The following is a 22,523-nucleotide window of genomic DNA, read 5'->3' on the forward strand; positions in this document are numbered from 1 at the left end:
GCTCTTTATCTCCAGAGATCGCTGAAGTCAGTCAAATGCCAACTGGATTAGGTTTTACAAATTGGTGGCTGCCCTGCTTTTTTCTGGATGCAAGAAGGAAAGAATACCATTACTACTAACAATATCAAAATAAGTCCAGTGGCAGCTACCACTGATTTAATGCTTCTAAAGTGCTTTGCAAGTAGTGACTCTCATACCCCACAACCACAGTATGAGTTACGCCTGTGTTTTCCAGATGGGGAGACCAGAACCAACAAAGGTTAAGTCACTTGCCCAAGTCACTGGTAAGTGGAGGAGTTGTGATTTGAGTCCCACAGTCCTGTAACTGTGCAGATTCCCCTGTACTGTAATTGTCTTAGTAACATGCTCCAAAATACATTTGACCCAAGCACAGAAGAGACTTTCATTAGTTACAGGTGAGAGTCTCCTGGTTTAGAAAGGCTAGTAGACACCAAAAGAGGTCATCAGGATAACTCTAATATATTTTCCCTAGTCCTTTGCCTGGAAGGAGGGGGGTGGTTTAGGAGCAGCTGCAACTTGTTCTGGATACAGGAGAGCGGCCTAGTGATCTTCTCGGCCACTACTATCCAAGGCTTATGATTCTAGGATTCTGTTTCCCTACTTGGGGATGCAAATGTAGGCTCCTGGGTCACAGTGGGAGTGCTCGAATTTCTTGTGCTAGTGCCTCATTTGAAAAGTTAGCTATTGTTTTCAGCATTTCTTGGAAAAGTTTGGAAAGATGCTGAGACAAGCAAAACAAGCCTCTTAGGACAATAAAATGGATGAGTGTACCCATATTTTTATTTTTTAAAAAAGATATTAAAAACACTTGCAAAACTCCACAAAAATGCTTGCTCACTCCTAAAGTTAGAAGTGCTTAAATTGAATGTTTTCCTTTTTTAACAGTTTGTGAAAAGACAAAGAGCCTCCACTCCCATGTTAACTGTAGCACTATTCTTAATAGCCAAGATACGGAGTCTGCCCAAGTGCCCATCAACGGATGGATGGATAAGAAAATGTGGTACCTATACACAATGGAATATTATAGAGCCCTAAAAAGAGGAAAATGCTGTCATTCAAGACAACATGGATGAACCTAAAGCACATTATGTTAAGTGAAATAAGCCAGGTACAGAGAGACAAATAGCACAGTATTTCACTTATGTGTGGAATCTAAAAATGTTTAAATCCAAAGTAGAGAGTAGTGAGTAGAACAGTGATTACCAGAGGCTGGGGTTAGGGGGTGGATGGGGAAAGGAAAGCCATCTGTCAATGGGTACGAAGTTTCAGTTAGATAGGAGGAATAAGTTTTGGTGTTTTCTTTGTGTGTGTGTCTTTGCTTTTTAGAGACAGGGTCTCACTCTACCTCCTGGGGTGGAGTACAGTGGCACAGTCATAGCTCACTGTAGCTTCAAACACCTTGGGCTCAAGTGTTCTCACTTCAGTCTCCCAAGTACCTAGGACCACAGTTGCATATAGTCTAATGCACCTGCATTTTTTTCTGTGGCGTTTTATTGCACAGTATGGTGACTATGGTGAACAATAATGTATTGTGTATTTCAAAATAGCTAACAGAGGATTTTACATGTTCTCATCACAAAGAAATGGTAAAGATCTGAGGTGATGGATAGGCTAATTAGCCCGATTTGATCATGCCACAATATACATATATCAAAACATCATGTACCCTATGACTATGTACAATTATTATTAGTCAGTTAAAACTAAAACAACAAGAAAGAAAAGACATAGGATCTTCAAGATGCTGTTTGTGCTGCTCTAAGCATATCCCCCTTCTAGAGATAGAGTCAGTGGCTGACAAGTGACACAGCTACTTCCACTAGGCCTAAGTACCTCAAGGGGTGTGTTCAGGGGAGCAAACATTTGCTCCGCTACTGCCTCCCTAAAGTTAACAAACCCTCAAATCCCCTCAACACAGGCCAAGTCAGGGCAGAGCCTTAGATAGTATTGCAGCTCATGGTAACCTCAAGGACAATCTAGTGTATCCCTCGGCTTACAGATGAGGAGGTTGAGGCACAAGAATGTGACTTCTTAAGGTCCCTTGTCTGGTTAGGGGCAGAGCTGAGCCCAGGACTCAGGTGGCTGAAGAACTCTTTTCGCTTTCTGAACTACTGGGAGACATGCTCCTCTTGTACTTGATTTTGATAGTACCGTGCCTGTGACATTTGCCAAGAGGTACAGCTGATCATGTCTTCATGGATGAGGATGGCTCTGAGGATGAAAGGATATATGGATGTAAAGCACCCAGGTGCCCCCACACAAGTGACCAATAAACAATAGCTCCTCAGAACTGCAGAGCTAAGAAAAAGGTGACCGAACACCTAAGCACTGTTAAGGAGCTATTTCATGGAGCTGGCTGAAGGATTAAAGTCATCTGGCCATTTACCCACCTTATATAAATACACAGGCACACGCACATTCATAGACACCACTATGCTTTTGGGAAGGCACGTACCTCACTGTTGGCACTTTCCACAAACGACCCCCCGAACATGGCCGCCATCCACTCACAGCTACAGATCAGCAGCGGCTTGTGGGCACTGATGGCTCCATCGTCCAATTTAAATATCACATCTGCCAAGGGATTGAGGAAACACAACCATGAGCCAGCTTCACGGAGAGCTTCAACCAAGGCTTCTGCTCTCGAATCCACCAACCTGCGTTTCTCTTACTCTCTCTTGAGTGCCTTTACTTATTAATTTTATGTCAACTGCCATCTTTGGGCCTTGACATATCCAGCTCCCACCTAAGGGAGCATGCATTTAACATCATCACATATAAAGTCAGGACAAAAACTTTCTGAACCAGAAAGCAACAGTAGAGAGGGAATATTTCTTCCTCCTTGCTATGCAAAACTTTAAGCATATAAAACAGTGGAAAGAACAGTAGGATAATCGCTCATTTATCCCTTAACATTTTGGCATGTTTGTCTGATGTATATTTTAACTTATAACATTTTACTTATTAATACTCAGAACAGTCTCCTAAATAACCATACCATGATTACACCTAAGAAAAATAAAAATAATTCCCTACTATCATCCACTATATAGTTCCTATTCAAATTTCTCCAATTATTCCTAAATTGTATTTCATAGCTTAGAGAAAAAAAAAAAAAAGAAATAGAATCCAATTGAGACTCCCAGCTTGTATTCAATTACTATGCCTCTCCGGTAAGGAGGGGCTGACTTAATCAACTCTCCCTGAGGCTCACTGTTTAAGCTACTGTAGGTCTGTAACATATTCTTTTCATGAATTTTCAAGACTATTTCTGTACCTCAGTGGCCAGTGTTTGAAGTAAATACCACTCATAAGCTTTAAAACGAATGAACTGAGTCTTTAGTAACCACTGGATAAATATGTAGTACCCTGGCAGAGATTATAAAAGATAAAGACAAAGATAAAGGTATCCAAATAAATAGAAGTCAGGAAGTCAACTTTTTACAGTGGAATACACACACCCACACACCCACCCAGAGGACAATTTCAGAACGAAAACAGTCCAAGTGTAAGACAGTACAAGCATGGGTCAATAACCCATATTGGATGCAGGCCACCAGTGTGCTTAACAATTACGAAAGGGTACTGTGGGCAGCATATGGCATAGTTACCAAAGGCAAAGGAGGGGCAAGAAAACTACAGAAGCGCAGGGCCAAGGAGCATGAGGACAGAAAAGGAAAGAGGACGGAAACAGGTGAGACGCCTTTTGTAGGAAGGTGGAGGTCCACCAAAATTGCCTCAAGGACTTTAGTGGCCTCAGGACTCAACTCAAGATCACTGATTTTTGTCATGGATCAGTGCTTAAGGGTTAGTGGAGAATAGAATTGCTCAGAGGATGGATTCTGAAGGGGAATTGTATGCAATGAGCCCAGTGGAGATCGGTTCAGGGGGTCCCTGATCCAGTCTTGAGGAGCAGTGTGATACCATGGTGGTTTATGGAACAGGTTTTGATACCGACAAAAACATGGGTTCGAATCCTGGCTTTTCCATTTACTGCCGGTGTGATCATGGGCAAATTACCTGATCTCTCTCTCCTTTGGTTTCCCCATCTGCAAAATGGAGACGATCATATTTAACCCTTAAGTCTGAGGAGAATTAAGTTAATGCCTGTAGCTTAGAAAGGTATATGGAAAAAATGAGCACTTATAAATGTTAGCTATAGTCACATCTGGCTAATGTTCAGTGAAACACAAAGGCATTAATGGATCTGCCCCGCGGCGCGCTCACCTGAGAACGTCCCCTTGCTGAGACACTCTTTTATCCGGTTGGCTTTCCTGACGTGAAAGGCTTTTGTAATCTCCTGGTTCATGAAGGCTTCCTTGTTCATGATGTTTTCCACCATCATCCTCAAATCAAACATCTCTAGGACCTCTGCGATCTGAGCCAGGCCCATCAAGTCCTTTTCCTTTTCATCCAGTTGTCCCGTATAAAGAAACTGGAGCAGGGTCCGAAAAGGGCCTGGCTGGACTGAAGAGTCCATCCTGACCACAGTCACGGAGCCCACCCGCTTTGAAATGGGGTTGACTTGCATTTCCCTGTGCATGCCAACAAAGCCCTTACTCCAGCCAGCCAAAGTCTGCGTCTCGGAAACTGCATCCTCAGCTTCCAGCCCCAGAGCCTCCACCAGGCTCTTGTTTGAAGACTTCCACTGCTCTGTCTGAGGTGTCCTAGGGGGGTCTTCCTCCCTTTCCTCCTCTGGGTCAACACTCAAAATCCGCCCCTGGAAATCTCTGCTCTGCTTCTCTTTCTCACAAGCTCCTTCACTCGAACTCGGGGATTCTTCACATTCCATTAAAAACAGATCATAAAATTTGGAAGAAGAGGTAGCAAGGTAAATTCGATGTGCAAAGATGTGCTCCTGGTCCTGAAGGATGAACAGAACGTCGGCACACAGAGGGTTGTCCAGTAAACAGGCAGCTTCATTTGTCCCCGTGGAAGGACACTCTGGAATTTTGATGACCGGTGGAGGGGCTTTTGGAGGTAGGAAGGGTGCCTGAAGTAAAGGTTTCTGGACTTTCTTTAAGTGGGATTTCCAGAACTGCAGGTGCCTGCGGGAAATCAGCGCTGCTCGGATTGCATTGTCAAACACATCCTTGATCCCGAACTGGTCAAACACGCTTGTTTCATAGTATGGTATGCCAAGTTCCTTTGCTACCTCTCGGCCTTTTTCTGGGGGCAAAATATCCCCTCTCTTTATGGGCCTGAAATAGAACATTTTAAAAATTATGATCATCCTTATTTTAGGAAAAAAATAGTAACCAGGACCTATCTAATCACCTAATGGAACTATATGCTGAAAACTCGAGTGAGGCTTTTAGTCTCTGGAAAAATCTGCCACCGCCTCAAGTCCTTCAACTATAAAGGAGTTATGATTGCAGGAAGATATAGTGCTTTCAAATATTTCATAGGTTCAATGCACAGATTTTACACATAATTTATTAAGCTTATCCATAAATATTCCATATTTTTATGTTATTATAAATGGAAATGTTTTCTAAATTTTATTTTCCAATTGTTCATCTCTTGGTTTATACAAATACAATTGATTTTTGTGTATTGACCTTTTATCTCGTTATTTTGCTAAATTGATATATAAATTATGATAGCTTTTTTGTAGATCCCTTAGGACGTTTCATTTACATGACCATGTTTATATGGTCATGTTATACGACCATGTGCCTGAATAGGGAGTTTTACTTCTTTAAAAGAATCCTCTCAGCAGTAACCACAGTAACTGAAGTATCATCCCTTTACTGGCTATTTGATCTTGGGTAAGTTACTAACCTCATTAAATATTACTAACCTCATTAAGTTACTAACCTCATTAAATCTTTCCCACCTGTAAAGGGGAAATAATAATAATAATGAGTACTTATATCTTGAAGGACTATTGAAAGGTTTAAATAATTAGTATGACTATGCTAAGCATAGTATTTAGCCACAGTAAGTGCCTGATAAATGTTAGCTTTTATCATCATTATCACTACCATCTTCATCTCCTTCATCTTCATCAACAGCATCTTATGCTTGAAGTTTACTTTATAACTTTAAAATGCATTCATATACATTTTTAATTTGAGCCTCACAATAGCCCTGTGAGGTACATTCTGAGTAAACTGAGGCAGAAAGGTCAAAAGGTTTGTCTGAGGTCACATTTGCAGGCTGCTGAGAGACCTCTATTAAGCAAGTAGAGCCCAGACTTTCCCACTCCTAGTTAAATGATCCACTTCCTACAGCTCTTCTCTATTGCATTTGTGAATCCTCTTTCAAACCATCCCCTTCTCTTTTCCTCCACTCCCTTCTTCAAGCCTTCATCTTTTGCTTGGACTGGTGCATTAGCCCCTTAACTAATCTTTCTTCACACCCACTCCCCACATTTTAGTCCCCAGTCCTCACTGCTGCAAGAAAAGTCCTTACGTAACACAACTATGACTCGGCAGCAGTTCTGTTTTAACTTCCTTTGATTTCACAAAGTCCCTGGAATAAAGTCCATACCCTTTAGGCTGGCACACAAGGACCATTTACAATCTAATCAAACCCTAGGAGGACAAAGTTTTGGAAACAGTAGACTCAGTACAGTGCTGGGGTTATGGTATAAGCATGGTAAAGGCATAGATGGTTCCAGAACATGGGCAGGAAGTGCTTTGTTGTGACACTCATTACAAACACTTGCTTGATTCTAACACACATTCTTAGGAACTTATCTTCTGATATCAGTATTTAGCCTTCAACACCAAAGGTAATATATAGAACAGGCACTGGTCTTAGGAAGAAAAAGATGATACTGGCGAGAATTTGAATTTGATGACTTGGATGGATAAGAGGGAAAATTAGAGGGTGTTGATAAAGGTGGAAGGGAAGTGCAGGGAAGAAGGTTTAACTTCTAACTTTGCTCCTGTGGGCGTTGTGTTCCTTGTTCTTAAGATGGGCTTGAAATTTACCAACTGATAAAACTCTTCAAGGATTAGCTCAAATACCAACTCCTTCACAAAATCTTCGTAGAACTGCTCTGCAGAAGTCACTGTCTCCTCTACTGTTCTCAACAGCTCTGCGGCTCTCCTCCAGTCCACGATTGTGAGGCCTGATTATCACAAACTACTCTTTTATAAAGAAAGTTGCCGAGGCAGGGCAGTCTCTCATTCACTGTGGTCTTCCTAACCTATATGTGGCTCCTAATATTCAATTTCTAGTCCATGCACTTAAGAACAGAAAGATTGTGGAAACTGAATATAAAGTGTTTTTAGAAATTTAATGCAAAACATACCTAGAACACCAGAAACTGTGTAAACAAAGTACCATTTACTTTTGCTTGCAGAGCATAAAATGTCGTGTCAATATAAAACTTTGTAATAAGCCTATTAGGTAAATATCAAAATAAGGGTTTTTTGGTTGCCGTTTGCTTTTTTTTGAGATGGGCTCTGTCATCTGGGCTGGAGTGCAGTGGTGCAGTCACAGCCTACTGCAGCCTTGTCCTCCCAAGTTCAGGCGATCCTCCCACCTCAGCCTCTCAAGTAGCTGGAACCACAGGTGTGCACCACCAGGCCTGGTTGATGTTTTTAAATTTTTTTTATTTCTATTTTTGTAGAGATGTGGTCTCACTATGTTGCCCAGGCTGGTTTCAAACTCCTGGCCTCAAGCAACCCTCCCACCTGGGTCTCCTCAAATGTTGGGTTTATAGATGTGAGCCACTGTGCCCAGTCTAAAGGAAGGTATTAATATCAAAATTTTTTGGAAAGAAATGCTCTACAGCCAAAAAGCTCAACATAAAAAATAATAATAATAATAAAATAAAATAAAATAAAAAAACATAAAACGTTTTTTATAAAGGGAATTTGAGGGAGCTCATATTTTAAGAAACGTATTTCTCCTTACATGGTTTGGCTGTGTCCCCACCCAAATCTCATCTTGAAATGTAGTTCCCATAATCTCCAAGAGTTATGGGAGGGACCTGGTTAAAGGTAGCTGAATCATGGGGGCAGTTTCCCTCATGCTATTCTCATAATAGTGAGTAAGTTCTCACGAGATTTGATGGTTTTATAAACGGGATCACCCTTTGCTCGGTTCTCATTCTTCTCTCTCCTGCGGCCATGCAAAAAAGGATGTGTTTTCTTCCCTACCACCGTGATTGTAAATTTCCTGAGGCCTCCCCAGCCATGCTGAACTGTGAGTTGATTAAAATTATTTCTTTTATAAATTACCCAGTCTCAGGTATCTCTTTATTAGCAGCATGAGAATAGACTAATACACCCCACCAAAGTCAATATCTGCATTTTAAATATAGTGAAACAAATTCTCCTTCAAGTTGTATTTTACATTTGTGACACTTAAAAATATAACCACTAGAGACATTTAAAAAGTTGTATTTGTTTGTTTTGCAACTATAGGTCCAAATGGTTTTCAAAAAGTGGACGCTGTCATCTTGAGAATGAAATACTGTAACAGGTCAAACTGAGGAATACAAGAAGATGAAAAACACTTCAATACGTGTGTTTATATAAATCTGATGTTCTCTGGGGCCCAGATGCCTCTAAGTGTTAATTAACTTTATTGTAAATGATAATTTCAAGGGCGATATTAGTATGAGTAACCAACATTTTGTCTAATACTTTACACTTTTCAAAGTACTTCTATTCACATCCTTTCATAATTAAAGAATTTCCGTCAAGTGCTGGCCAATTGTTTGACAAAAATGAGTTCTGACACCAGAGATGAGGGTGCCTATTAGAAGGGCTCAGGGCACACCCCTCATGATTCATGGGCTGACTTAAAGCCCAAGGCTGATTGATGAGATCCAGGAGCACCGAAGAGCAGAACGCCAGGCTACACAGACACCTGCTGCCTATAAATCTGAACTTGGCCAGAGCACGGAAACACTGAGTCCCTTGGCTTACCTTGCTAACGGGCGCCTGGCTCGATTAACAGCTTCCAGGTCGGCATAGCGGAGATCGAGCTGGCACCCAACGAGGACAACAGGTGTGCGAGGGCAAAAGTGCTTGATTTCTGGATACCACATGGTTTTCACATGATTTAGGGAATTGGGATTAGCAATCGAAAAACAGAGGACCACAACATCGGACCTAAAAGAAAATCACAGAAGAAGCTTTTATTGCCTTTTAATGTTTTGTTTTTTTCTTTTACCCTTATGGTTCCTCCCAAACCCCATCTTTCTAATGCCATCTCATGTCACAATTAAAAAAAAAAAGACCAGATATTAAAACACATCTTGGAGTCATGCAAACAGCCTGATAAGCCCCCACATTCCAGCACCAACACAGCCTAACAGTTCATTTCCGTATCGCACTGCAGAATGCTGATGCATTGACGTTTCCAATGAAGTTATTTTATGGTAGAGATGGTTACCCAAACTTGCCTCAGTCCTAGAACCACAACATGCTGAACTATTTCTCTTCATCACAAGAAATAGTTTCAAGAGAAAAGAAAATAATACAAACCACCTTTTACCAGTTTAAACAACATAAAGGTGATGATGACTCATCCCAATGAGATAAAGCAAACAGTTTCAACATTACTGAAAATGTAACAAGTATTTGCTGTACAGGGTCAGCAAATACGCAGAAGGATTTCTGCCCTTCTTCCCACTTATGCACACATGTAGACAGCATAGCCACTTATCTGTTTCCGAAAAGAAAAGTCCTGAATTTGCAGGAATTTTGACTCTTTACTAGGTAAGGCAAGAAGGTAATATTTAACATGTAACCAGGCAAGAATTAGATTGATGGCTAACAAGATGAGAAATATTGGAAGCAGATTTCTCAAATGTTACATGAGATACAAAGCAGGTACATGGGGAAAAGAAAAACTGCTTTATCATAAATTTTGACATAAGAGTCTTCCACTTTTACATAATAACTTACCATTCTAGAAGACAAATAACTATTTTGCAAAACAGTTGTCCAATTCTGGTGTTTGATAAATAGCTGCTAAAAGGTATCTTTAATAGAAATTATAAACCATCATTCTAGGCTAAAATGTGCTGAATGATGACTTTCAAAACACTGAGGCAAAAGGATATAAAGAACAGGAGAAGTTACGCCCAAGGATTCAAGACTATCTTGTGGCTAAATGCAGAAATAAACTCTTACAATTTCATTAGATGTCAATTTATTGCCTTTATTGTTTATGTAATGAGAAGAATCAAGTCGGTGAATCAAACCACCTTTTTAAATCATTAATGAGCTTTCCCCTCTACATATCAATGAAGACAAACAAATATATGCAAGCAACCATAACATTTCTAAAAATAATCATTTGCAATGCAGAAAACTGCAGGGTGCTTACATTAAATGTAATTCACAAGCTGTGTCTTTAAATTTATATTCAAGAAAAGCTGCACCAGACCACAACAAATAGAGGAGAAAATCCTGAGATGAAAATATTTCCAAATTATAAAAGAGGACCTAGGACTTAAAGTAGATGACTGTATTAATCCGAATGTTTAGAATCATCTTGAATAAAGATATTAAAGATCCTTGGATGCTGGGATAATATAAGTGAAAATATGCATAACTATATAAATGAAAAGGAAACATGTCTTGTCTTTGGGATTCTGATTTACTTAGTGGAATATTCTGTGCTCAGTCTTAGTTACAATCAGCATAAATAACAGTATCCAGTAAAGCCAAGAATGCTTTGAATTTTACATTTTTTATGGGCTGAGTTTTCTATTATGCATAATCCTATTTATATCAGGTATCTGATGAGGCTCTGCTGTAAGCTTCATCCTGATCATAAAATAAAGCCAGCATGAATTTTGGCACAGTGAGAATAGTACGACAATATCCAAAGTTCAAAATGATAGAAAAGGAATTGAAGAAATATATCCAGGACCTAAATGTGTTATAGTATGTATAAAATAGTTCTAATTGGTGCCTTCTATTTCCCTATTAAGGCACATGGCTCTAAGGGAAATCATTCTCGGAGCTTAATTTATATGACAGACATGTAGCTAAATGTCAATTCTGTTCTCGAATTTTATGATACAGCATGTGAGGTTTTGAAATCAGAGCTAGCCTGGTTGTCAAGGTTACCATGATAACACTCATGCTATTGAACACATACTAGTTGCTATCCAGATGACCTGTAAACAAGTACAGACAGGACCTTGCGGGGTGGAAAAACGGGAATCTTGTGATGATAGCAGCACCATGCCATCACATAATACAGGTCCTCAGGGCTCAGCTTCTAACTATGTCACATCAATATCTAAATGCATGAAATGTCATGGGGAAGCTGGAAAAATAATTCAATGTTCTGTAAACATTTCACCTCAAAATGATGATAGTTAAAGAAAAGAGGTTGTGTTCAGAGCAGAACTACCTCTGAAGATAAAATAACAAATTATTGAGTCAAAATTCTATTTGTGTATCAGAATAAAAGTCTTTTTTCCTTTCATATTCACATCTAGGTGCTGTGAGAATCTGTGCTCATTGTTTCACACTAAAAGCAGTTAAAAAATAAGATTTTTTTGGGGCTGGGGGGATGGAGTTTTGCTCTTGTTGCCCAGGCTGTAGTGCAATGGCACATACGATCTCCGCTCATCACAACCTCTGCCTCCCAGGTTCAAGTGATTCTCCTGCCTCAGCGTCCTGAGTAATTGGGATTACAGGCATGTACCACCTTGCCCGGTTAATTTTGTATTTTTAGTAGAGATGGCGTTTCTCTGTGTTGGTCAGGCTGGTCTCGAACTCCTGACTTCAGGTAATTCACCTGCACTGGCCTCCCAAAATGCTGGGATTACAGGAGTGAGCCACCATGCCCTACCCAAGATCATATTTTAAGTACCACATTGCTTAAATGTCTTTTGGTTAAACCTTGTTTATCTAAATACAAACGCATTACGAAAACTTTATATAAAGATTATACAGAATTCTATTCTTAAGATCTGCCATATGAATGTATCTCCCTAAAACCAATTTTAACCAAAAGGCTGAGAATTAGGAATCAATGGACACAATAATAGAGCTATAGAACGATGCTGCTTTGATGCATTCCTTACTAACATTCTTTTCTACTTCCTAATTCTCAACACATCAGTATCCTCTGTGATATAAACACATATACAATCAAGTAACTATTTTCAGAATGCCAATTATTCCCTCTAGATTTTGAGCTTTTTTTTTTTTTTTTTTTTTTTTAAACTAGTCAAAGAAGGCACAAGACCTGCAGCTAAGAATATCTCCAGCTTTAGGCAGAATTCCAAGGAACTAGAGATATTAAATAACTTTTAATCAAAACATTCATTCCCATGTGGAGACTGTTCAATGTCTGACATAAGCTCGTGTTTAAAAAATACCATTCCTCTGAAAGATAAAAAGAAAAAGGCAAGTTCTAGCATTTCTTTTTTTATGGCTCTGTTACATTTTTTAACTTTGAAGAGTCAGTTTAAAAATAATTGGGAGTGGTGAGTGTGATGAGGACATTCTCACATATCAGGCAGTAGGGTTAGTCTAGATATAACCTCAGGGGTCCTGTTTCAGCTGTAAAAAGAACTGAATAGGATTTAAATGGAGTCCTACAGCTATTTGGGGTAGAAAGCATAAGAATTCGAGAATGCAGAGGCAGAGTACAGGGTACATGAGATTGTAAATTCCAGAACCTGAATACTAAGAAGGAGTAGGAAGGGGTTTGGAATGTTTATTGTACTTATTTTTATTAAATATTTTATTTTTCACTGGTCTAACCAGCTTTATTAGAGAAAACCAGAATTACAAAGGACTTAAGGGTATATGGTCTTAGCTGCTTGCCTGTGGAATGTTTATATTTCAGAAAAAAATGACTTCTTCTTTCTAAGGAGAAAATACCAATATGAAAATTTCACTGGGTACTAACACATCAAATAATGTCCATGAAATAATGTTTTGATTAGTCAAGTCAAAAGCAATCTGAAATAAATCGAAATGTTGAAACAATTGGGCATCTTGTTTCATGGAGGAGTGGGAGTGAGTCAGAGAGACCAAGTCATCCAAAAATGCCTGAACTGATAAAGCCAAGCTCAGTTCCATCAGTTTTACTTCATATATTAAACAAACATAAAAAGCGTATTTTTTTTTCGGTTATCTTTCGAGGGGAACACTGGCCAAAGATAGTGCGTCAAAGATTGGCAAGGATATCTGAATAACATAAGGAGTACATGCAGAGTTGGGACCAATCTTTGTTGGAGGATTAAAGAAAAAAATCCAAAAAAAGTGCATCTTACCCACATATCTTGGCCCTAGCTAGACTTTAAACAGCAAAATACCACACATGTTCTCAGAGACTGTCTTTATAATGTCTACAGTCAAATATAGCAGAGTTGGTGGGAAAAGATCGGAGAAGCAATCAGAAGCTAAACCTCTTTTCCAATCTGAAATACCAAATTCACAGAAGTGGACAGAAAAGGGTAGATAATCAGTAACAAACGTTTACTGTTAAATGAATTTTCTTCTAAGTCCTTTCCTGTCACAGCAGTACTCTGTCTTTGTAGTCTGACTTTCCTTTTCTAGTCCCAACTACTTTGCCACTGTCACCCAGCTGAGGAGCTGTGGGTCTTGGGTTTCCTTACCTGGTTAAGTGAAAGAATAATTCCGACATTATCTTTTTATCTAGAAGCTTCAGATCAGGTCAATTTTATGGAAAATGAGAAGGCCAGTGGACTCTATCCAGTTCTCCAGAAAGCTGTGAGTGGGACAGCCAAATGCCCTTCTCAAGTGTGTCTGGGTCCGGCTGGGTCTCTTGCTACACTAACACTGGTGACCAAGAGTGAGCTAATAATTAAATATAATTATTAGAATATAGAATCTGGCTGCTTCTCCGATCTTTTCCCATCAACTCTTCTATATTTGACTGTAGACATTATAAAGATAGTCTCTGAGAACGTGAAGTATTTTGTTGTTCAAAGTCTAGCTAGGGCCAAGATATGTGGGTAAGATGCACTTTTTTGGGGACTTTTTTTTCTTTAAGGTTCCAACTTGGTGCATACATATTTTATATATATATTATATTATATATTACATATATTATAATATATATATACATTTATATAAAATATATATATACATTTATATAAAATATATATAATATATATATATATATATATTATATATAAAATATATATATATGGCTCTGTTGCCCAGGCTAAAGTGAAGTGGCTCAATTTCAGCTCATGGCAACCTCCGCCTCCCGGGTTCAAGCAATTCTCCTGTCTCAGTCTCTTGAGTAATTGGGATTAGAGGTGCCCAACCACGTCTGGCCAATTTTTTGTATTTGTAGTAGAGACGGGGTTTCACCATGGTGGCCAAGCTGGTCTCAAACTCCTGACCTTGTGATCTGCCCACCTCAGCCTCCCAAAGTGCTGGGATTACAGGTGTGAGCCATCACGTCTGACCGCTAATATTTACCTGAGTTCTGCTTGAAGTATCTCCTTTTAATGTACATTTGTACAAATTATTTTGTTCTATGTTAGGATCCCACCTCTTTATATGTCATCACTGACTATTATTACTTATTTTTTAAGGAGGGACTCCCATATCCAGTATATGGGCAGACATTGTGGTTGCATTTTAATGGGATTCTTTTCTTTGTCACTGTGCTTGAGTCCCCCTTTGGTAAAGATTCAAGTAGGAGTGTCTGACCTCCTTCTTTGGGGCTTCAAGCTTCTTTTTCCCTGCTGGTAACTGAGGTAGGTTCTTTATAGAAACATTTTCAAAACCATTCATGTCGACAACATATCTTTCATGCATATAGTCTGACAGAGCTAGGCAAACAGACAGATCAAAACAGCACAAAACAGCTGGGAGCATGGCAGAGAAAAGGAATGTGTAACACGTGGCTTTGGAAAATTTTAGTAGGGGAGCAGCCCAGTGTGTATGAGATGCAGAGGGAGTTGTCAGTGAGGGGGCACATAACCACCAGGAGATGAATGGCTGTGTAAGCTCATACTCATGGAGGATGGAGAGGCCTGTAGGGGAGCGCCTGGCGGGGGATCTGGGGAGAGCAGGGCAGAACCATGCAGCGCCCTGGATGTGAGCAGAGAAATCAAGTCAATACTTTACCAATAGCGTGAGGCTTCTTAAGTACAGATGTTATGTGGGGAAAACTGTCAAAACATCCTGAAATATATCCAGATTTGGGAGTGATTAGCATGTGCAACTATTTTTTTTTCCAAGCCCGTATCTGCATGTTTAGTAGGAAGCAATATTTTAAACCAGTCTTCTACCACCCTCTGAAAGTGGGGCCAAAGCAGTGCATGCTCTTAAGTGCAGGGAAGTCACGTCAACATCCCAGCAATGCCACCAAACCCTAAGATAGATAACATTAGGTTGGTGCAAACGTAATCAGCGTTTTTGCTGTTGAAAGTAATGGCAAAAACCACGATTACGTTTGCACCAACCTAATATTTGAGTCTTAGAAATGGTTGGTTCTACCATCATAGTACAAATATCATTGGGGACAATGGCCCTGCCATTGTTGTGAGTTATCATCCAATGAAATCAGGCCACTTTCCACTCAAAATCTTATTTTCTATACTTGGCAAACCATATTCCCTTAGTGTATTCTTACACCTCACATAATCATCAGAAGTTGAATACACGTGAATTTTGCATGAAGCACAGATACTTTATTAAAAGAAACAGCTTAAACAGTCTCACTTAACTCCTGGTCAACAAATGCAGGAGGCACTGGCATAAATAAGACTAGCTAAACAGAAGAAGGTGAAACTGTGGTAATAAATTCCCTTCCAGCTCCCCCTGGAGTGCACATCCCTCTTTGGCATTCTCTGAAGTTAAACTGCTGAGGAACCTCCTTCCTACATATTTCATTTTTTCTCCTGAGGGCAAGTTGTACACATAAGAAAACTTTAGCATCAGCTACAATGCTATGTGGAAAGTCCCTGGGATTAGCCTCCCCGACCCCTCTGAGACCAAAGTGTGTAAACCAGCAAGACCATTTGACCACGATGACAAAGGGACTCTACCCAGGCTCCTTGGCAATTCTCTTTGAATCGGTCAAGGTGCCAGGAATGGTCAAGTCACTTATCCAATATTATTCATCAACCATCTACTAATTTCTTGCAGAAATAGTAACTGCAAACCTACTGTGTACCAGGCGCTCTTCTAGACACTGGGGACAGAGTGATTAGTAAAAGACACAAACTGCTGTCCTCGTCGCACTTGTTCTCATTATGCTTACATTCTAGTGAAGACTGACAATAAAGAAGAAAAAATATTTAAAACAGGCAGTGCTAAGTGCTAATTAGAAAGTAAAGCAGGGAAAGGGGATGGAGATACTGGGGAGCAAAAGTTGCTGTTGGAACTGAGGTGGCTAGGGAGGGCCTCGCTGAGAAGGTGACATTTTCAGAAGCCCTGGAGGAAAGAAGGGAGCCAATATGGCAGTATCTGGGGGAAGAACTTAGCACAAGAGGAAGCAGCTAGTGCAAAGGCCCGAGGTAGGAGCCTGCCTGCGGTGCCTCCCTGGAGGAAGCGACCATGCCATTCTGCTGGAGCACAGTCGTGAGGGGAAGCTGGAGTTTTTGAGCAGGACGCCATGATATAATTTATGTTTGAGCAGCATCAGTCCCTTGCTCTAACGAGAACTGACTAAACTGGTGGCAAGGTAGGAATGGGGAGAGGACAGGGAGTATCAGGGATAGGGAGCGAAAGGGAGGAAGAAGGAGAGGACCGGTTAAGAGGTAAGAATTCAGCGAGAGAGGATGGCGACTCTGCCGAGCCTGAGAAGGTCCCTTATAGGGGAAGTGGCTGCATTCTCTATACACACGCTGAAGGTATAGCCTGAGGACCAGATGTGGAATGTGAACCAAAAGCGTTCAGAATAGTGCTAAACTTTTTGCCTGAGCTATTTATTCTTGCTTCCCTGTTCTGGGAACTGACACCTTGAGTTCAGCATTGTTAACACTGAATTATCATTGTTTTTGATTGTAGCTGTCATTTCCCCTATAGTGTGAGGTCATTTTCAGGGATTTTGTCCTGTTCCTATTAGTTTCTCTCTCATTGTGTACAACTCAGTGTAAGAGAACAGGCCCTCAAAGAATTTTTATTAAATTAAAAGGCCTTATGGATATCAGAAAGTAAAACCTGCATATGCAAATGTGTCTGCAGACTCAAAGTCTAAAAGAGATGAATTTAGGCTTAAAATAAGTCAGAGAATCATTTGGAGCTTCAGTAAAGAATGAAAACAGAATGTGAGCCATTACAGTTCTTCAGACTATTATTGCTGAAAGACTGCTAGGTTAATATCTCTGGTATATGGCGGAGGTTAACTGGTTATATATTTTAATTATTTGAATTTCTCTAAAAAATCTCTTTACCCCATGTAATTGATAATTTCATAACATCAGAATAATAATGAATGAATGATTTCTTCCAGGAATTATATTATCTCCAGAAGCAATGGAAATGTAAAGAAATGGACAGGTTACTTACAAGATTAATTCCAGGTAAGTTATAACAGAATTAAGGCTTAAGGTAGAGTAGGGAGAGGCTAGGAAGTCTACAGACAGGATGGTCTATTACACAGACCATCTTGCTTTTTAAAAAATACACAAAACAAAGAAATCACTAAAAGGATAGTCAAGATGATACATTAAAAAAAGAATTCACTAAATGCTTTCTGTGTCTGCAATTCAGAACTTCCTCCTTCTGACTTATCCTCTCTAGGCTGGGGACAGAGGCATTTTCGGGGCGGGGGGGTGGAGTGGGATAAAGTGGTGGAATAATTCTGAAAGTCTAATAGTGGCTAATATTAGAAATTACTGGTAGAATTGTTGTTAAGAATCACAAAGAAAAATATCAGTGAAAGTGTTCTATAAAGTGTTAAGTGCCAATTACTGTCAGAAAAATGTAATTATGGGTTCAAAAATCACCAAGAATACATCTTATATGTTGACTTTAATCAGGATGGCAGAACACTTTCATCAAGAGATCTTTTCCTTTTAGATTACCAGCTGTGTTCTTTATTGATATGGAATAACTGAAAGATAGGTAACAGAATTATCCACTGAAGACAGGCAGAATTATTTAATAGTCTCTTTCTTTCTGCCACCTACTTTGAAAGGAAAAACTGTATGGCTGGAATATATTTTTTCATCAGAAAGTTCCAGTATAAACACATCACAAACTGATGTTTTCTCTTCTTTCATCGTGAAAAGTCAACACACTTAGTTGTATTTGACCCGAATTGTCAAGCTTCCTGTTATTAAGCAGTAACGGAAAAAAAGTGAAAGGAACGCAGAACACAAGACGTTAATGTACTGAACAACGCATATATTCCGTATTCTCTTTGCCCATTGCGGTGGCCTCATTAATTGCACTCCTGTGGCCTCTCTTGGGCCCATCAGTGCTTTTCTGGGCTGAGCCACAAAGGAACCAGCCACATGACCGGTGCTTGGGCAGCAGCCAAAATCCTTCCTAGCCCTGGCACATGGGTGAGCCCCAGGCATCAATCAAGCCCTGTTGCTATCTCATTTGGCACTCCGCTTTCCAAGGACAATTTCATCCTGGGGACAAGGCTGGGTCAGGCATAGGAATCCTAGCTCTTCTGCTTTTTTCTTCTGGGTAGAATACAAGATGTACCAGTTCAGAGTGGGAAGGACAGTGTGGGACAGCAGGCTGAGGGTGGCACAGAAGATGGTACATGTATTTTCTGTGCACCAGATGATTTGGCTTCACTGCAATTCTATGCTTGAGTTCTTTAGTACAGAGTCCATAAACTTCCATCACAGATTTAATTATTTGAATTATTTGTATGCATGTAGCCTAATGTGTATCTGTTTGTTTTGGATGATCACATAACAGCAATAATCCACCTTTAATTGTTCTACTTAATGCTCTCATCTTTAGGCAAATGAATTAAAAATCTCTCTATATATAATTATTCTTAAAAATTATTCCTGTAAAGATCTTGAAAATAATACCCAGAGGAGAAACAACCTATGATTGGAAAAGCATTATTATTCATACAAGTAATTCGCTGTTTAAGAATACTCATTCACAAAAGACATTACCAAAAAATTTTTACAAGTCCCCAAACTTGGGGAAAACAAGGGAGGATGTGAGGGTGGAGCTGAGTATAACTCTCTCCTTTTTCTCCTGGCTTTGCAGCTGATCTTTCCATTTGCTAATTCGCTAAGGAGAGGCTAAGCACCAATATTTTCCATCTCCATCGCCTGCAGGTTAAGCCATTGCTTGTTATTCTTATTACAAAAGTGCACATACAAAATTCAACTTAGTAAAATAGTTTGGCATTTGTTATAAGGCTGTTTCCTTGTCGATGCCTTAGAAGATCCTGGAACATATGAGGGAGATTTGTTAACTTATTCAACTAACATTGATCAAGCTCCTATGAGTTACCAGGCCCAGATATTAGGGATAGAGAGTAGAAAGACAAAATCTCTGTTCTAAATATACTAGGATACTAGGATAAGGGGAATGGGCCAAAATTAAGGAGCCAATTTTCCCACAATACAGTTATTGCTACAATAGAGATTTGCAAAGGTGTCCCATGGGAACACAAGGAGACACCTCACCTGGATTCTGAAGGTGACAGAGAGGGTGGGGAGAGTGCAGAGAGAAATTCTAGGAGGATGTGCCACCTGTTCTAATTCTTAGAATATGAGTAGTGATGAGCTAGCTTGAGAATAGGTGGAGTAGGGGCCTGAATTCTAACATAATGCATGTTTGTGGGCCTGGAGGGTACGAAGGACACAGAACTAACAAATACTTTGTTATGTCTGGACCAAGACAAAATGTTGGGAAGGCAGGCTGGGATGCAATCCAGAGAAACAAACAAGAATGGAGTCTCATGCCCATGGTCTATTAACCAACCCCAATGAGAGAACACACCTGATCACTCAGCTCTCCACCTAATTTCCAGTCAGAGTGACTGGGTACAAAATGGTCACATTTATGCTCCCAGAGATTACCATCACGTTCTCCACTTCCAGAATGAACCAGCTACAAAAGACAAAATTGTTACTATTTGATGAAGAAACAGAAAACTTTCACAGAACTTGGTGTTCTCTATTTGGCTATCACAGGGTATCTGGTGAAACGTTTCTTGCTAGACAAAGATATAAACATAACCACAGACTGAGAAACAGGCCCCTGGGTCAGGCTATGAGCCACTGAGTGGGAGGTTCTGCCTCTGAGAAAAGGGAAGCAGCATGATTTTGTTTGAAAATATGACAGTGGTCCATCCTTAGCTTCAGGATTATATAAATATCTCGTTTCTTATATTCAGCTACTAAGGATCTGGTTACATTTTTTTAAGTTCACGTAGTGATTTATGTTTTCAGTGGGAACTAACTTAAAGGTCCATAAATAATTAAAACATACATAGTCTAACATGCAAACGTTTCTTCATGTATCATAGACTACTTTGTCCATATTTATCTTCCTTTTTTTTTCTTTTTTGAGACAGGGTTTTGCTCTGTTGCCCAGACTGGAGTACAGTGGCAGCCCTAGCTCACTGCAGCTTCCACCTCCCATGCTCAGGTGATTCTCTCACTTCGACCTCCTGAGTAGCTGGATTACAGGCATGAGCCACTGCATCTGGCCTATTTCTTTTCTTAAATAATTTGTATTAAGATATAATGGAAATATAACAAATTTGCATATTTGTTGTTTGATTTGATTAATTTTGACATATGTATTCCCCCTGAACCATCATGATCAAAATGACAAACATTTCCATCTCCCCTAAAATTTCCTTATGTTCCTTTGTGACCCATCGTTCCCCTCCATCCTCTTATCTAGGAAACCAGTGATCTACTTTCTGTCACTATAGATTAGGTTGCATTTCCTAGGACATTATAGAAATGGAATCACAGTATGTGCTCTTTTTTGCTTGGCGCCCCTTAGTCAAAAGCTGTCTCTCTACTTGTCAGGGATTCTTTCCTTTTGGCTGAGGCTTGGTAACGAGCATCAGATAATTCCAGGACAATGTTTGCCAAAGTGGGACCAGAAGACCATCTGCCTCAGAGTCATCTAGGTATTGGCTAAAATGGGCTGATTCGCCTCTTCCAGAACTCTTATATCAGAAAGACTGCTCTGTTCAAATAGGCGAGCTAACAGTTTTAACTTAAACTCTTAGGGAACGACTATTTCTGTCCCTTAGTTCAAATTGCTGCTTTTCTTTCATGCCTTTCTACTTCTTCCTATAACCTGAGTAATTTTTAATTCTTTTTGTTATAGCAGCACACTGAACTGAATGTCTTTAGGACACAAGCAGTAATGATTTTCCAAGGCCTCTTGGTACCATATATTTAAAACTGTGGTTTGGATTATTTTTCCATAAAAAGTGCATGCATTACTAAGTTGCTTCCCTTAGCTACTTTGCTATCTATTTATAAAGTCTGCCATTAGGGCCACGACTTGAGTGAAGAAAACAAAGCACTTTCTTCAAGTGCAAAATGTAAGAAGGTACCAAAAAAAACCTCAGCAACCCAGATGAATAATACTTAAAAAAAAATTCTTTTGGCCGGGTGCAGTGACTCACAGCTGTAATCCCAACACTTTGGGAGGCTGAGGCGGGTGGATCACGAGGTCAAGAGATTGAGACCATCCTGGCCAACATGATGAAACCCCGACTCTACTAAAAATACAAAAATCAGCCAGGCATGTTGGTGGGCGCCTGTAATCCCAGCTACTCTGGAGGCTGAGGCATAAGAATCGCTTGAACCCAGAAGGCAGAGATTGTAGTAAGTTGAGATCCTGCCACTGCACTCCAGCCTGGTGACAGAGCGAGACTCCATCTAAAAATAAATAAATAAATTAATTAAGGCCAAAAATCCATGGTGGACAAAATACCAAAATTTTAAATAAAGTCATCGTCAGTAACAATGCCATATTGTGTCTGAGGCAGAAGGAAATAAAAACCAGCAATGGTAATTCTGTCTTTTAAAGATTATTACTGTTTATATTTTATGCCCAAGGTGAGTGACTCCCTCAGTATGCCCTAGTCCTAGCCCTGGTCCATTCCTGGCCCACTTGAAGTTTTACTGTGCAACAGGCTCTTTGCCATCCTAACATCATCATTACAATGTTATTTCTGGCCCAGCCTTTAGAATGTGCTATGAACATTAGGAGCTGACTCAAAATGCTGTATCTACACATATTCACTGATCCTTACTTATTCCCTTGCCATAAAACACAAGCACAGCCAATTGCAGGCAAAGATACAAACACCAGTCACTACGGTCCTGAATTTTTTTAAGGGCCTCAACTGTGCATTGAGAATGTGGTGTGTTCATTCGTGTCTGATTACATGTACCTTCAACATGAAACCAGACACACAGAAACCGTAGCTCTGATTAATGTTATCATTTAAAACATGTACTGTACTTCTCATAGAAACTAACAATGTTTGAGAAAAATCAGTGTGTAAGAATAAACTATATAATAAGTGGATTCCAATAGGACTAAAAAGATGCCCAGAAATTGCTGGGGATAAGAGCAGCTACAGTGGTTCTGAATGTTTTAGTTAAATGA

At 39.8% G+C, this 22,523-nt stretch overlaps 1 protein-coding gene across 14 annotated transcripts in view; it reads right to left on the reverse strand.

Moving 5' to 3' along the window:
• Positions 1 to 22,523, reverse strand: part of RHOBTB1 (Rho related BTB domain containing 1) — a 130,246-nt gene that overhangs the window by 14,599 nt on the left and 93,124 nt on the right. For 10 of the 14 annotated variants that reach the window (XM_074382270.1, XM_074382269.1, XM_074382274.1 and 7 more), the window contains 3 exons: positions 8,913 to 9,098; positions 4,249 to 5,222; positions 2,477 to 2,595 (listed from right to left, as the gene is read on the reverse strand). In XM_074382270.1, the coding sequence (XP_074238371.1) occupies positions 2,477 to 2,595; positions 4,249 to 5,222; positions 8,913 to 9,098 (1,279 nt within the window). Of the gene's footprint in view, positions 1 to 2,476; positions 2,596 to 4,248; positions 5,223 to 8,912; positions 9,099 to 15,071; positions 15,129 to 22,523 lie in introns of all 14 variants that reach the window. The other 4 variants (XM_039478254.2, XM_074382279.1, XM_074382276.1 and 1 more) reach the window with 1 other exon arrangement.

The sequence above is a fragment of the Saimiri boliviensis genome, chromosome 12, assembly GCF_048565385.1.
Source record: "Saimiri boliviensis isolate mSaiBol1 chromosome 12, mSaiBol1.pri, whole genome shotgun sequence".
Taxonomy (NCBI): Eukaryota; Metazoa; Chordata; class Mammalia; order Primates; family Cebidae; genus Saimiri; species Saimiri boliviensis.